Raw genomic sequence first — 16,252 nt, 5'->3', positions numbered from 1 at the left:
CACGCTGTCAGAAGCTTGCCGGCGCGTGCGAGGGAGAGGAAAGGACCTTAGCAGCACGACGACGCCGCGTCATTGCCGCTCAGGGCCGTTCCTCTAATGCGCCACAGCCTCGCGCTGCCAAGCGCGAGGGGAAGATGCCACAACCTCGGGCTGCCGAGCGCGGTGAAACCGGCTGCCGAGCGCGAGGAGGAAATGAAACCGCCAAGGGGGGTCAGTAAGAAGGTGAGGGTAACTACCCTCGCCCGAAAATAACGATGGTTATCGCCAGGGGAGGACGCGCTAAGCGCGGAGAAAGTCAGGAAGGCCGGATAGTTCTAATTAAAATGACAGACAAAGTAAGGTCATTGGGGGAAACCGCATAGGCGCGCGGGGGGGGGGGGGGGGTTTGCGAAGAGGGAATTTCCATATATTGGAAATTGGTAGAGGGAGGGCGTGTAGGTTATGGGGGAGGGAAACTATCACACCATAAATACACACCCATACTAGGCCAAACCCCACAAGGTCATATAATAACCCATTAAAAACGCTATAAGCAATATACTAAACCAATAAGGCTAGAAAAACATAATTAATCAGAAGAGTATAAGAGTAGACTTATCTGCTTGGGAGCCGCATTTAAAAGAGGCTGTGTGTTGTTGGCTCATGGCTCTTAGCTGTTGCCTTTGTTCTATTTTGGAACTGTTATATTGTGATGCGGCTGCTGGGATCTGCATTAAAGATTTATGCATAATGTAGCCTCCGGTCTTGTAATGAAATTTGAAAGAAGAAACACAAATACCAAGAAATCAGTCACACCCAATTGTATTTTGTTTAACTTTCACTCATCTAAGTGCTCTTCTAAAATGCAGTATTTTAACTTATCAATGGCTAGACATAAAGGAAAAATGCAAAGAGGTAACCAGATTAAGGAAGTGCTCTGGTGACATATTAATAATACAAGGTACTATGCAAATAATCATAAAACAAAATAACAAATATGTATCTCTTGGTATACTGCCCACATGTTACCTCTTTGCTCAATCCTGGGATTCTTCAATTTAGAAGCCTGTAAGACTTACAGATACATTTCTTATAACAGCATACTGAAAAACTCCCTCTATTCATATTCCTGACTTTGATTTTTAGAGTCCCCATTTGTGCAATATTTCGGAATATTCATCTATTTAGTCATATGATCATGGGTTCAGTTTTCGCTTCTACTTCTGCTTTCTATCATTTGAATTCTACCAGTCAACCCTTCACTTTTTTCAAATAGGTAGAGAAATAGACCTGTTGGAAGCGGCTATTTTTCCTTATCAATTTTTATCAGTTATTTTTACAAACCACTAACATACCAACGCATTTAAGCTTGACGGATAGCAATAAAAGTCCTTATTCTATTTCTGTGGTACTTCTGTTAAACTGGTGAAGTGTCAGGAAACATTGGGGAGCAGTTCCAAATGATATGCCATAGCAGCCAACACAATGCTTATATTTACAGCATGTAACAGACGTTAAAACTTTTAGGATCAAATATTAAAATTTGTCAAAATAATATGGAAGGCGAACAATTCAATTTAACCCACTATAATAATATCATGGGCCTTGGACAATTTCAGGATGACTGTTTCAAGCAATTATTTTTGTCGTTTAAGTAATTGCTGGAAAGAACGGGATATAGTACACACCTTTTACTGAAATGAAATGATGGATTTTGTTTTTCAGAAAAGAGAGTGCTAGCCCAGAACTATGCCTGGAATTGTGGCTTTACAGGTGAAAATCGGTGTGTCAACTCGCATTATGACATGCTATTTTTTGTCTAATATTCCATATTCAAAATGGCCAAATTGGCTTTTTGGTGATCAGCTTCTCGTCCCATGGTAATATTGGAACCCATAATAACTGGTATCCCACCATCGGTTACACTGGGTGGAGTATTATTGCTGATAAACTCCAAGCAACTCGTAATGAGAGCCCAACTATGTAATATAGATATTAGGAAATATTGAGTTGTTTTTTAGCTTAAAATCAATATAATAATTTAAATGAAAATTGGGAAGAAGCGTGCAAAATATAGTCATATGGCAGAAGAACATTTTCAGCTGATCGGTTCCAAAAGCATTTCTTGGACTAGTATACTTTTATGTGAAATCTGTTGAAGTATGATAAGCCAAAATCAGCTCATTTCTAACTCTTTTCTGCACTGGCATTGTTTTAAATGTTACAACATCACTCATATGATAGTGATAGGCCATCAGGGTGTAAAGCATTTCTGTAAAAGCCATCCTTTGTATCTCCTATAGACCTTGTTTGCACCTATGTAATTGAAGTCACTGAATCTTTCTCTCTTTGATGAGTGTACAGGATGCATAGAGATTCATCTCCAAATACGTGTGGTATCCACAGCATTGATAGACCTATTCTGCTAAATGTTGTCCAGTGCATTGTGTGGAGGGAAAAGATGATGGGTGCCATGTGCCTCTCAACCATTTGATCTCAATCCACCCTACCTGAAGTTCTTTTTAAAGCCCTGTCACAAAAGCCACCATATAACCCATTCGTCCAAATTCAAATAACCTACATAACGATGAAAAATACTATCCTATGTCCTGCATTCATCCAAGTAAGACTGGAATCCTATCTCCCAATGTGGTGCTCCAGTCTCATTTCTGAAAGATGCAGAGTCTTAGAATATATATTTGATTCACCCCAACGAACTTTCATTCTTGTATGCTTCTTCTTCAGTGTTGCCTTAATCCTCTAGTTCTGTCCAGGTTTATTTCAATAGGAAGATCACTCTCCTGTGACCTGCACTCAGGAATTATTATTATAGAGCTTGATTGCAACTCTATAATCACACAGTTCAATTGACCAACCCCACCTCTTTCTCATCTTTTAGAACAACAGTAACCTTGCTTCTGTTTCATGTGCACTTTATGGCTATAGTTAACTGGAAGATAGATAAATGGGCTTCTGACAAAACTCTTTAATTATTTGTACTAATGTACATTTTTGCATATACATATAAAATAGATGTGAATGAGTGTGGATTTATTGATCTATTGATATAGTGGATATAATGATGAGAACGCATTGTGTTGGGCTCTGTTGCAGGGTGAGGAGGAGGCTCCAGTCGAAGCTGTTGTGGGGGGGGGGGGATGAACTGGACCGAGTAAAACAGCAAGTGCATGTCAACATCTCCCGACCTTGAGCGGAGATACCTGCCTGCGACATGTTGAGGAGGTGAGGGGCCAGTAAACAAAAATACACTCTTAGGTCATACTGCCAGCTACTCCACAGGGAAGGTGACCCCTCCGGCTGCCCTTTGGCCTGGCTCCTTAGACAGGAAACTCTTCATTTGCCGGTGCTTTTTCTTCGTGATTCGACTAGTAGTATGTACGCACTGAGAGGGACATTGTCAGACCATTAGGACTTTATTGGAGAGCGTTTATTCCATTCTTCACCTGCTGCCCAGGATTGCATTGTCGCAATGGATCCTTGTTTAAACTGTGTGGTACTCATACACCTAGACGCTGATCTCACCTTGGAAGAGATCTGTGTGGTGCTCTGACAGCTACCCCAGGACAAGTTGCTGGGTGGCGATGGCCTTCTGGTGGAGTTTTACCAAGATTTCTCTCCATCCCTTAACCAATGACTTCTGTAAGTATTCCTAGGGGCGCACTGTGATGGGATCTTACCTGCTTCTATGCTGGAGTGCTATATATCCATGATGCTAAAACCAGGGTCTGATACCTCTGATCTCTCCACTTACAGACCTTTGCCCATGATCAACACAGACACTAAAATCCTTTGTAAGGCTCTGACTTGCTGATTGGGTCCCTTCATGCACCACTTGGTCCATGAAGATCAGTGTGGACTTATTCCTGGGCGCAACACCACTATGAACATACAGTGGTTGACCCATGTCTTGCATGTGGTGGATGAGCTTGCAATTGTTTCCATTGATATCGCAAATGCCTTTGACATGGTGGAGTGGCCATATCTAATGCGGGTCCTCAGCGCTATGAGGATCAGTCCCCTTTTCCGCTCCTGGATTCAGCTGTTGTATACGTGTCCTGTTGCGAGGGTGCATGTGGGTAACTTATGCTCAGATGCTTGGTCTATTAGTAGGGTTATGCGACAGGGGTGCCTCATGTCCCTGCTTCTTTTTTCTCTGGCCATGGAGAATATGGTCATTTTGGTTCGACAGGAGGTGGCACCATGGGGGATTACTGTGGGGGCTACTAACCCCCTTGTATCTCTGTACGCAGATTACACACTCTTATCTGTCCATACCGAACGGTGTCACTCCCCCGATTGCTAGACCTTTGAGATAGGTTTGGAGAGGTGTTGGTCCTTTGGTTTAATCATCAGAAGTCCTTGATTTTCCCACTGGAAGCAATGTGGCCTCTGGACCCTATGAACTTATGGTTTAACCCCTGTCTTGGGAGACCAACCACTTTCGGTACCTAGGCATGATGGTAGCACCCACCCCTCAAAAATGGTTGCAATGTAACATTATTAGAATTCATGGAGACCTTCAGACCCCCGTTCCATTTGGAACACCTTTCCATTCTCCCTTACGGGGAGGTTGCATCTCTAAAATTCTTCTGCTCCCCTGCTGCCTCTACTGTCTCCAACATTGATTTGACTGCCTCCCCTTGTCCATTTCCCGGCAGTTGAGCACCTTGATTGCCTCTCTGGTTTGATGGGGGGTGGTCGCTCTTGGTAGGCCAGACCCATCCTGTATCGCCCTCTGGAGGAGGGCATGGTTAGCGCTACCTACCTTGGAAAGGTATTATTGGGTTTCGCAGATTCAGCATGCAGCGCACTGGCTTGTGGATGGGGAGAATTGGGAGCGCAAGTTGCTGTGGGATGATTCTTGTTCTCTCCCACTTCCTCAACTTTTGATGACGGTGGATAGAGGGCATGGTCCGATAAATCCTTGGTGTGCCACACTGCACAGTTACGGGAATGTACAGTCATGTTGGTGAAAAGAAGGGCCCCTTTTGCCGGGAAATATTGTTTTTGTGATCTGCCTGCATTCTGGGCACTTGCTAACTCTGTGGACATGACCCTATGGCAAGAGGGTGGCTGTGATACCCTAGGTGATCTCTTCCCGAGTGAGGAGTTCATTTCCTTTGAGGCAGCCCAGGATAATTTTACTCTAGGCCTGGGGCAATTCCTTCAACATACCAGCCTTTTGGCAATTACTAAGGACATTTGTACTTCCTTACCTGCAACTCCACCCACGTCTTCTACTTTTCGGGCCTAGTTGGAGTTGGATGAGGCGTCACCTGGTCACACATTTTTATAAGTCTCTTTCTGCGGACGGGTGGCAGGATCTCCTCCTCACTAGGGTAGCCTGAAATTGAGATATGGCATTGGAGATTGAGGACTTGCAGTGGTTACGTATGAGTGGGTTGGTACACTACATATTGAACAATGTAGGTTTAAGCTTACACACCTTCACAACCTTTATTGCACATATATGACACCATGCAGGTTACACAGTATAGATCCCTCCAGGTCCCAGACTTGCCTCCAGTGTGGATACTTCACGGCATCCTTCTTGCATCTCACTTGACACTGTCCACCGGTGCTTGTCTTTTGGGACCGGGTGGTTGAGAGGGTGACATCAGTGGTGCCGATTTCCTGTCCAGCAAACCCAGTCACTTGCCTCCTGGGTGATATTAGTTGCTGTAGGGGCCAGAAAATGGTCTTTAAGTTTCAACATTTACTTCTTTTTATGGCCATGCAGCGCGTGGCGATCACCTGGATGGGTATAGCTGGTCCTGATCTAGGGCATTGGGAATGTGAGTGAAGGCGTGGACCATGGCAGAGGAGATGAGAATGAAAAAATGTAGAACCGATCCTTACCTGGGTGAGGACCTTGACACTTGGGGCAGACTGCGGTCTGCATTTTTGCACCCCTCTGGTTCGGCTCGGACACGGAGGTAAGACTAGTGCATCCTTCTTGATGTCTTCTGATGTGGGTGATCAGGGCACTCTCACGTACATGCTTTATATTTTCCTGGCTATTTGTGGGCTTATGGGACTGGATGTTATCTGATGCTAAATGTATAATTCCGAATTAGGGTGAGAAACTGAAACTGTACCCTCCTGTCGCCAGGTTTTCTCAATGGCATATGTTTATGACTGCTTGTTTTCATTTGTATCTTCTATTGTTCTCAATAACCAATAAAGAATGTTCTAAAAAATATGGTATGTGGTAGTCCAGGTAGGGTGGCAGGTGAAATACCTCTGCCACAATGACAGATGGTAGACTGACTGACAAACTTTAGATAATGCCCTTAATGTTGTGCAACACAAACTTCAATGACTTCCCACCATCTAGCGAAAGTGGACAAGATTGAGATAACAACATTGTGGAAAAGTGGAAAAGATGAGAAATAGTAACATTTTCACAGCTTATGGAATCAGTTGTCACTGTTCTTTCTTGGTTCTGGGGGAACATTTCAATGAAAGTCCTTAAAGGTCCTGCTATTTCCAACCTGTGTTTTTTCACTTTTACTTCTTTGAGTCACATCAAAGACTTGCTGCATCCTTATGCTGAATCCCTATTCTCTGACGGTGACAGGAAAAGTATTCTGTCTGTACATAACATTACCAGGCTGTTGCCCTGGGTTTGAGCTGATATAACACTTCCTAATGAGGTAACTCTTCTCTATCTCTTCTGCCCACAGCTCTGGTTTACATTCATCGGACAACATCATGAAACCAGAAATGAGACAAGTGCCAACTGTTGTCATTGAATGTGCAGACGACAAAGAAAATGTGCCTCATGAATCTGGCTACGAAGACTCGTCATGCCTCTACACGAGAGATGATGATGATGACGATGATGAAGATGATGATAACTCATTGTATGGAAGTATGTAGCACTAAAAGTTTCATCCATTGGATTGTAAATTAGCATTTATGGTCAGGGTTTTTATACACGGGGTTCGGTTTATTGGTGTCAGGTTTTTATCCACAATAACACAAAAATATTTGTTCCCACATAAACCTCCTGAGTTGTGTATCCTCTTAACGAAACAGTGAAAAATCTATACGGTTGTACTTTCAACTCCAGCAATGTCTTATTAGGTGTTCTTACATTTACATACTCTTTGGTGTTTGCGTGCAGTAGATCAGTGCAGCTGGTTAACTTGGCCATCACTTTCCTTGATTTACAGGTTCCCTGGCACTGAAGGTTCTCAGGAAGGACTCCTTGGCCATCAAGCTGAGCAACAGGCCTTCCAAGCGAGAGCTGGAGGAGAAGAACATCCTGCCAGTGCAGTCCGATGAGGAGAGGCTAGAACTGAGGCATCAGATCGGAACCAAACTCACCAGGTAGGTCACAAGCCTTTCGTACCTCAAGCGCCAGGAAGCAGAGCAGGAATACATATCAGACTGGAGGAGGTGGCGGGCAGGAAATGAGGTCAACAATCGATTAGATTTAATGAAACGCGAAGAATAAGGGAAAACCGCTGAGCTTGAGTGTATCAAACTAGAAAGCAGTTGACCAGAGTAGGCACTTAAAAAGATATTGCTGTCTCATAAATCCCTGCAAGCTGAGGCATGCAGGAAAGCTTTAGATATATTAGAAGGCATTTATAGCTGTTTTATCCCTATTTCTTTAGGCTACTGCGGCCTTCTGTGGGATGGGATTTCACTGTAGTGGTTTATGAAGCTGACAGTGCAATATAGATGCCAACAGGAACCCATCTGTAGTAGACAGTAAAATCAAGAATTAATAACAGTAGAAACTTTTTGTAACGGATGCCATCTGACAGCAACAGATGCTGAATCATGACTGCCTTCAGTTAAATAAAATACTTTTTAGAAATACAGCCAACAGCTTGAAGAAGTGTCCAGTGATGAATGCGTGCTTCAAGCATGATTGATGTCTACTATGTCAAAAAGACAACTGTTTATATGTATGCTACAATGCTGCACTGTTATGTCTCTTAAAAGGTGCTGCTGTCAAACATGGCTGACATTCAGTCAAGGTTCCTTCGCTATCACAAACACATCTTTCGTTCTATGCTCACCCTCTCATTTACATCGATTAATATTAAAAACATAATATTGTGACATATCAACCTGCCCATGATATTAACTACTCATATATCAACAGGGTGAGTATATATCAGGAGGTATAGTTTTCCTATTGTTAACTTCACATCTAATAGGGTGACAATTTGTTGGTAGTTAATATTATAAATGCAGTATTTTGGTATATCAATATTAAAGCCACAATATTGTGGTATTAAACCACATGGAAATGGTCAATCATGCAATCTTCCTCACATAATAAAGTTGTGTGGCAGGCTATATCATTATTTCTGTCTTTTATAATGCTATTTTCAAGGGAAAGGCCAATGAGAAACATTAGATAAAATCTGCTTTGTTTATCATCCAGAAACCTTTATCTCATGCAAGTTAATTGAACGTTGAAGTGAGCAAGTGTCACTGAGAGCCATTCCTCCAACCTTCTGTTTTGCATTCAAAATTGTTAAAAGCTACAGTTCATGCCAGATCAAGGGCAGCTCCTCCACTACGGCAGAGGAGCGTCGCCCCTCTGCTTTCTCTCAGTGTGAGAAGCAGAAACATAAAAAGGTAATAACTACCATTTTATGGTTCTGCTTCTCGCACTGTGAGAAAGCAGAAGGGTTTGGTTGCAGGCGGGCGGGTCTGCTCTGCAAGCAGAGTTGGGTAGCTGAGGAGTGGTGTGCCCACTCACGAGGTTGCATGACTGGTTTGGTCGGCCCTCTAGATCCGACCAAACCAGTCATGCGCACTCTTGCCTTCTCGATTCAGGCTGCAATACAGCCTACATGGAAAACATGGCTGGAACATTAGCACCTGGCTGGGCGGTGTCCCGACCAATTACAATGCTCCTTGCAGCATTGTGATTGGATTAGGGGTGGGTGCTACCTTTTTCCTGCTAGAGGCAGGAGAGCAGTTGAGGAGCAGAGACGACGCGGGACCCAGCCAGCGAGAAGATACGTTTAATGTTTTTTTATTAATAAATTAAACACCACCACCACCACCCCCGCGCGACCTCCCACCGGCTAGTTATGACTGCCGCTACTGTGCCAGATCATATATTAAGTATGATATTGTCAATATTTTTTACGTTTGCTAATTTTATCTCTGATTTTTCAGGAAATTCTTGTAGATAGCATTTTATTATTACTAAGTTTCCATATTCTAACTGCTCTGTACAGTGTTTACTTTGTACTGTGGTTCCCAGTGCTTGACATAAGTACTCAGTTTTGGGGACCTTGACTTATTTTTCATCACCAGGCTTTGACCCAGACCAAGAAAGAGAGAGATAGAAAAGGGAGAAAAAAGAGGAAGAGAAAGATGGTAAAAAGAGAGATAGCAGGAATGAAGTAGAACCTACAAGCATGAGATAAAAAGATAAGAAGTGTAGGGGGATGAAATGAAGTGTCATGGAGTGGAAGCCATGGTATCCAGCAACCCTGGCATTTGGCAGTTGCAGTGGTGGGTTTCTAAGAAATACTTTGGACTCGGCATTTATATTTTTTATGAACTAATCACTGAGTCTGTGTCTATATAAGCAATTATTAATTTACTTTATTGTATTTAACAAGTGCCATTTTGTTTATTTTTGGATTCAAAGCAATAATGAAAAAAACTCTTATGTTCAAAGTCTGTAATTTCCAAATAAATCGTGAAGGATGTATCACATAACTCAAGACCAGACAATTTGTGAACATGTTCATATTTGATCTCCTTGAACTCAGGAGAAAATATGTTTAATTTGAGCCTGAAGACACAGTTGTTCCACTCGACTGTCTTGGTAGTTTTCAAGTGTAGAGATATAACAAATCCAAACAAAGTAAATGTAAGAAGCTGAAGAGGGACGTGTCTCCAAATTACAATGTTGTGGCAGGAGCCTTTCAATTACAAAAGGGGAGGGGGAATTAGAGGTTGAGAGTAGAAAAGATGTAGAAAACAGGTGTCGCTTCAGAATCATGCAATGCTGAATTTACATGTAACAAACATTTAATTTTATGATAGGGCTATATGTTGTGGAGGGTATGAAAGTAGACCTGGTGGGGAACACTGTATTGAGAATTAATTTCAGGAGAAGAGAAACAGTGGGAAAGCTCTGTGTGGCCAAGCATGGTGACAATTTGTTGTGGGTGGAGACATTAACGGGATCTAGGGATTCTCCTGAAAACCAACGCACCCAACCGGTTAATGAAGGTAACCATCTTAGGTGAGGATTTGGCTCAGTTACAAAATTCCCTGAGATGTTCAAAGACCAGCTTGGTCTCCTGGAAAGGTTTGAACATAAACTTGTCTTGAACAAAAGGTGTCAAAGCTGTTGTTCACAATGTGAGGAAAGTGCCAACCTTATGCTAAAGCCTTTGCAAGAGACGCTAGATAAGCTGATGCACTTGGGGGTCATTGAGGAAATACAGTCTTAATAGTGGTTGGCTCCAGTGGTTCTGGCCCCTAAAGATAATGAAACCAAATTGAGGATGGATGTAGACCTCAGAGACCTCAATCAATTTCTCTGGGTTGATCGTCAGCCACTCCCTAACATCACAGAAGCGCTAGGCATGCTTAAGGGTGCATGAGTCTTTAGCGTAATAGACCTGGCTGCTGCATACCACCAGGTTATGCTACATGAAGATTGAAAAGCTTTGACTTCCTTTGTGACACCATTAGGAGCTTACAGGTTTAGAAGGTTACCTTTTCGTTTGGTTTTTCAAAGTACCATGAAGCTGGTGTTGTAGGGTATTGATTCAGTGATGTACTTGCAGGGTGATATTCTTGTATATGGCTGGGACAAGCAGCAACATTATGATACATTGAGACAGGTACTGATGAGGCTGAGGGTAAAAGGGCTCACACTTAAAAAAGAAAAGTTTAAATTTGGTGTGGGTTCGGTGTCATACCAAGGGCATACCATTTTGGGCAAAGGCATCAGTCCCAAGTTAAACATAGCGAAGTCCATCATGGAAGCACCGTCCCCATTCAATAAAGATCAAATTAGGTCATTCCTAGGGCTGGCGGAAGTGCGGAGAAGCTTTTAAGTTTATAAAAAGCGAAATTGCCAAGAAGCCAAGCCTTGGACACTTTGATGTCACAAGAAAAACGATGCTGACAACCAATGCCAGTTTGAGAGGTTTGAGTGCTGTATTGTCCCAGATGCATAAGGGTGAAGAAAGGGTTGTGGCTTGTGCCTCACGCTCTTTGAGGAGTGCCGAGAACAGGTACTCAGTGATTGAGCATGAAGCTCTAGCATGCACATGGACTATGCACCATTTCCGTTTTTTCTTGTGGGGGCTGCTGTGTGTACTCAGGACTGACCGTAGATCTCTAGTACAGTTGCTGGGATGCAGGAATGTTGAAAACACTACTACTTGCATAAAAAGATCGGTGGAAAGGCTGTTAGAATACAGCTACCAAGTTCAATATCTATCAGGAGTCAAGAATGTTCCGACTGATTGCTTGTCCAGATAGCAGATTGTCAGTTCTGGAGGGGTGGAGACTGAAGGGTGTCTCCCTGTCATGTGGGTCAAGGAAAAAGCTATTAGCACATCAGAATGCCTCGGATGATGAAAGGAAGATCATTATGAATTTTGCAATGTCATGTTGGCTGCTCCTAAAGGAGGTAGGAGTTGAGGTCAAGGCATTTATGAACGTTAGAGAGGAGTTATGTATTGATTAAGGGGAGCTTTTCCCTGGTGATCGGGCAGGGTTATCGGCCAAAATAGAGAACCTGGCACATGAGGGACACCTGGTACGAAATCTTACAAAAGCAAAGTTGAGAGAATGATATTGGTGGCCAGTGTTAGACAGACAGGTGGAAGGTTGAGTGAAGTATTGAATTGAATGTGCAGGAAATGACAAATATAGAACATTAAGGAGTGTCCCACTTTCATATGTTGAAATTCCAGAAGAACCCTGGGTCAAGCTGGTATTAGACCTTGCTGGCCCTTTCAACGTGTTGTCACAAGCAGAAAGGTTTGTTTGCTAGCAGTAGATTACACTTCTAAGTCTGTCCCTGCTTGCTGTGTAAGGAATGTGACCAACTGAGAGTGCGTTATTATTTCTCATAGATATTTTTGTTTTTGAAGGAATGCCCCACCAGTGTTAAGATTCAAGAAAACTGAACGCTGGTTTTCTCCTAACTTTTTTATTCCACCAACATAATACAGCTCAGCTGTCATCTTCCTGCTTCTTCCTCCAGTTGAATCCCAACTGCGTAACCTTTCAAATAGTTGCCATAGCCACCCTCATGAGTCACTGAGTGGATTGTACAGGTTCAGTGACTCCTTAAATGGAAGATTAATGATGAAAGAGCTAAGGGGGAAATGGCGGTGGCTAGCTCTGATTATGGCGATGCTACAGCCTCTGTCTGCTGGTCGGTCTGCATGGATATCAACAGACCACGCCGACAACCTCAGCATCATCTTGGACAGCAAACTATCTATAAAGAAACAGGTAAACGCAGTCTAATCCATCTGCTTCCACACCCTAGGCATGCTCCGCAAGATCTTCAGGTGGCTCACAGGCCCTCCTCACCAGCAAGCTGGATTACGGGAACACACTCTACGCAGGAATCTCCACAAGCCTCCCGAAGAAACTACAACAATAAAAAGTTCAGCTGCAAGACTCATCCTCGACCTCCGCAGATGCAACCACATCACATCCCACCTCAAGAAGCTACACTCATCCCTGACCCAGGAGAGATACCAGTTCAAGATGCTAACCCATGCATACAAAGCCCTGCACAACGAAGGACTAGCATACATCAACAAACGCATAATCTTCCACCAACCGGCCAGACACCTACGATCTGCCTCCCCCTTCCTCACAGACACCCCCTGAATCTGTTGAAGCAACAGCAGAGGATGCTCCTTCTCACATCTGGCGGCCAAAGTTTGGAGCTGCCTTCCCTTGCACCTCTGGACCGCCTCATCGCTCCGGCAATTCAGCAAAGGACCCAAAGACCTGGCTGTTTGAGTGAACAGCTGATCACGAGGCGGCTAGAAACTTCAGCGCCTTTAGACTCTCATGGATGATTTGCTGCACTTTACAGATCCTTGATTGATTGATTGATGGTTTAGCATGGCGCCAGAGGTTGGCATGTGAGGTCCACACAGTGATTTCTGGTTCAGTGTGGATTATCAACCTAGAATAGGGTCTGTAATATAACATGAATGAACAAACCAAGGAGGGTAGCTGTGGGTGAATTCAAAATACTCTGAACTGGTTTGTGACCCAGGATGGATTGAAGGTATATATTGAAGGAATGTGGGGATGCGAATAAAAAAAATGCAAAGATGCAACACTTGATGATGGCTGAGGAGTTAAAAGTAGTAGGTATTCCTTTTGATTTGGGAGGGGGATGATGTACATTGCAAACTATAGCATCCATTCCTAAGTGGTAATCTCCTGTTACAGGAAATGTGGGATTCATGTGCATATTCCTTATCCATTCTTTGTTGCTTACAACAACTACACAGCTGTATATTACTATAATCTGTCTCATAAGCTTTCTCATAATCCATATATTTGAATCTGTCTTACACTGTGCCCCAGTATCCTCCCCCACCAACACCTCCAATTCTGACTGTGCCAATATATGCATTCATAGATATATTCCACCTGGGAGGTCCCATATTTAAGAACTCATTCACTGAGGGCACCTAACTCCTTCTAAACATTCCTTGAAAATGTCAGTGATCTTGCACCACTCCACCGCCCTAAAAATGGCCAGTTACCATCAGAAATTAGCATTCAGCTCCCAATACCCTTAACTTCTTTACTACAGAGGGCCCTTCTCTTTAGCCTTGAATTTTCTCATAAATAATTTCCTAAGGGCCCATTGGCACAATGTGGCACAAATTTACTATCTAACATAGGAAGTATACTTTTATACCATTGATAGTGTCCTAGTGGGAAGGAAGCCAACTAGTCGGATCAAGACACTTCTGGAGAGTGGCCGATTCATTTTCCACTTAAAATGCCCCTCTGCAAATGTCCATTACTGCCAAGTAGACTTTGCATTAGCATTGGAGACCTTAAAATATAGGTGGACATACAAGACAAAAAGCAGACACTGAATTGATCCACAAAATGAACACCTTGGGTTTCATGTAGTCGGACCTGGCCCTCCTCACACAGCTGGTCAGGCCTTGGACCTCTTGTTCACACATCATTGTAAGCAATGGGCTAACTGTGCAGCCCTGGTCATAGTTTGATCATTTCTTGACCACCCTCCTGCTCATGAATCCCATCTATTAGTGTTGCCATTGTGCCAAACCTGCAGAGACTCCGCTCAAAAGCAGGTCACTGGAAAATATTAAGTAGGGATAAATCAACCCTTTTTACAAAGCAACAGCTTAGAGATTGCCTATGCCTTTGGAACACAAGATCGTGCTACATTCCTTCTGTGACAAAATTACAGTCACATCAGAGAGGTATGGCGCTGTGTTGTAAGAGACAACAAAAGCCAAAATTAAATCCAAAACCAATGGCTACAACAATAATTTTGCTTCAGTGAAAGAAAAATGCTGGAACTTGAAACGTAAATGTCCTATAGCACCGTCAGTAATCGGCAAACCATGTGCATAAGTCAGTAGTGGGGATAACACAAGGCAGTATTGCGAGCAACAAATGGTTTATGTCTCCAAATGCATCAACGATACCCCAAACCAGAAAAAGGAAATTACTAATATTTTCTAAACAATGTTAAGCATTGAAGTGCTTAGAAACATTCCATGCACATTTTAGCTGAAATGTGTATTGTTGTCATTTGAGGGGCTAAAATCTCAAACATTGATGATTCCTTGACTAACAAGGCTGAACAATTACCTTATCGTTGCATTATTTTCACACATGTGCACTCATCGACTTTCAAACCCGGGTCCAAGAAGGCAGAATCAATACTAGCCACAGAAATCAAAGCATCTAACCTGCCAGTGGAACATGTCCAGGAGCTTGTGCGAAACAATTGGTACCAGTCCATGAAAGGAAGCACCTTTATCTGTACAGTACAGGTTGCAGGAGCTCGCCTGTGATATCTGCAAATCCAGGGAATGATTGCCTGGGTTGTGACTGATTTGGCAGGATCCGGGAAAGGACTCATGGTTTGTGACCAGATGATTTTCTCCCAGATTGCAGGGCCATCTGGCATGAGGAGCAGCTCTATTTTTGTGAAATTAAGTTTAATAAATGTTTAGACATCCAAATACAATCAGGGTGAGGCAGTTGTTTTTTTTTGTTTTTTTTTTTAAAACCTTTATTTGTTATCATAAGCATACAGATACGGGCCCACAGCCACTCCGGCCGGCCTCGAAATCGATTAATAGCACAAAACACAGGATTGAAACAGTCCAGCAGGCACAGAGACGGAAAACCGCAACCAGAGCACGACATATGGGAAAAGGGACCGCTGAATACAGGACAAAATAGGTTAATTTTAAAAGTTTTTAAAATGAGAAGGATCAGGCGCAGTCAATCCGTTGAAGGCACATAGCGGGCAATGATCACAGCCAATAGTCGACAAAACGAATAGTGGTAACCAAAAAATCAGTATTAAAAGACAGGTATCAGGATAATAACATACATTCACAGCACCCACTGGACATTGCCCGCCCCATGGACGTGGAACATCGCAACCCATGTTAGAATAAAACCAACAGGAACAATACGCAGCGCTACACCTAGCCATCATGCTGACCCCAGAAAAGAAAAGAAAAAGTACCAAGAAAGAAAGGAGAGAAATAAGGCCCATAGGAACGTAAACAAAACAAAAAACCCCTCCCCCCAACCCACCACCCTACACGCATGCTGAGGCTACGGCCTACCCCCCCCCTAGCAGTGTGTCTGTCGCCCAAGAAAACGAAACCCGAAATTTAGAGTCAGAAAGAAGAAAAATAGAAAAGAAAAGAAGGTAATATAATACCGGAGGAGGGCTAACCCAACAGGCTCCCGGACTCCCCTACCATGAGCGTAAGCGCCACCCCAGAGGAAACAATAAACTACCACAATATCTTAGCACCATAAAAAACCGGGGGCGAAATATCACGTAGCGCGCCATAAAGCATATCGCAGGAGCTTGCCAATCCGTATCTCCCCCAGCCCCACAGACCTCAAACACTAGCGGAAATCACTCAGCCCTGGCCCTTTTTCGTAAGTCCCCCGTGCCATGTCCACAAAGGAGACGCCGTTTCCGTAGACAAAGGAAGACAAAATGTCCACACCTGGCCTGGGC

At 43.3% G+C, this 16,252-nt stretch overlaps 1 protein-coding gene across 4 annotated transcripts in view; it reads left to right on the top strand.

The window, feature by feature from the left end:
- PHACTR1 (phosphatase and actin regulator 1) overlaps positions 1-16,252 on the top strand; it is a 646,873-nt gene that overhangs the window by 556,906 nt on the left and 73,715 nt on the right. For all 4 annotated transcript variants that reach the window (XM_078687609.1, XM_078687610.1, XM_078687612.1 and 1 more), the window contains 2 exons: positions 6,687-6,874; positions 7,179-7,335. In XM_078687609.1, the coding sequence (XP_078543735.1) occupies positions 6,687-6,874; positions 7,179-7,335 (345 nt within the window). The remainder of the gene's footprint in view (positions 1-6,686; positions 6,875-7,178; positions 7,336-16,252) is intronic.

The sequence above is a fragment of the Lissotriton helveticus genome, chromosome 4_1 (assembly GCF_964261635.1).
Source record: "Lissotriton helveticus chromosome 4_1, aLisHel1.1, whole genome shotgun sequence".
Lineage (NCBI taxonomy): Eukaryota > Metazoa > Chordata > Amphibia > Caudata > Salamandridae > Lissotriton > Lissotriton helveticus.
This window is presented reverse-complemented; position numbering and strand designations above follow the sequence as displayed.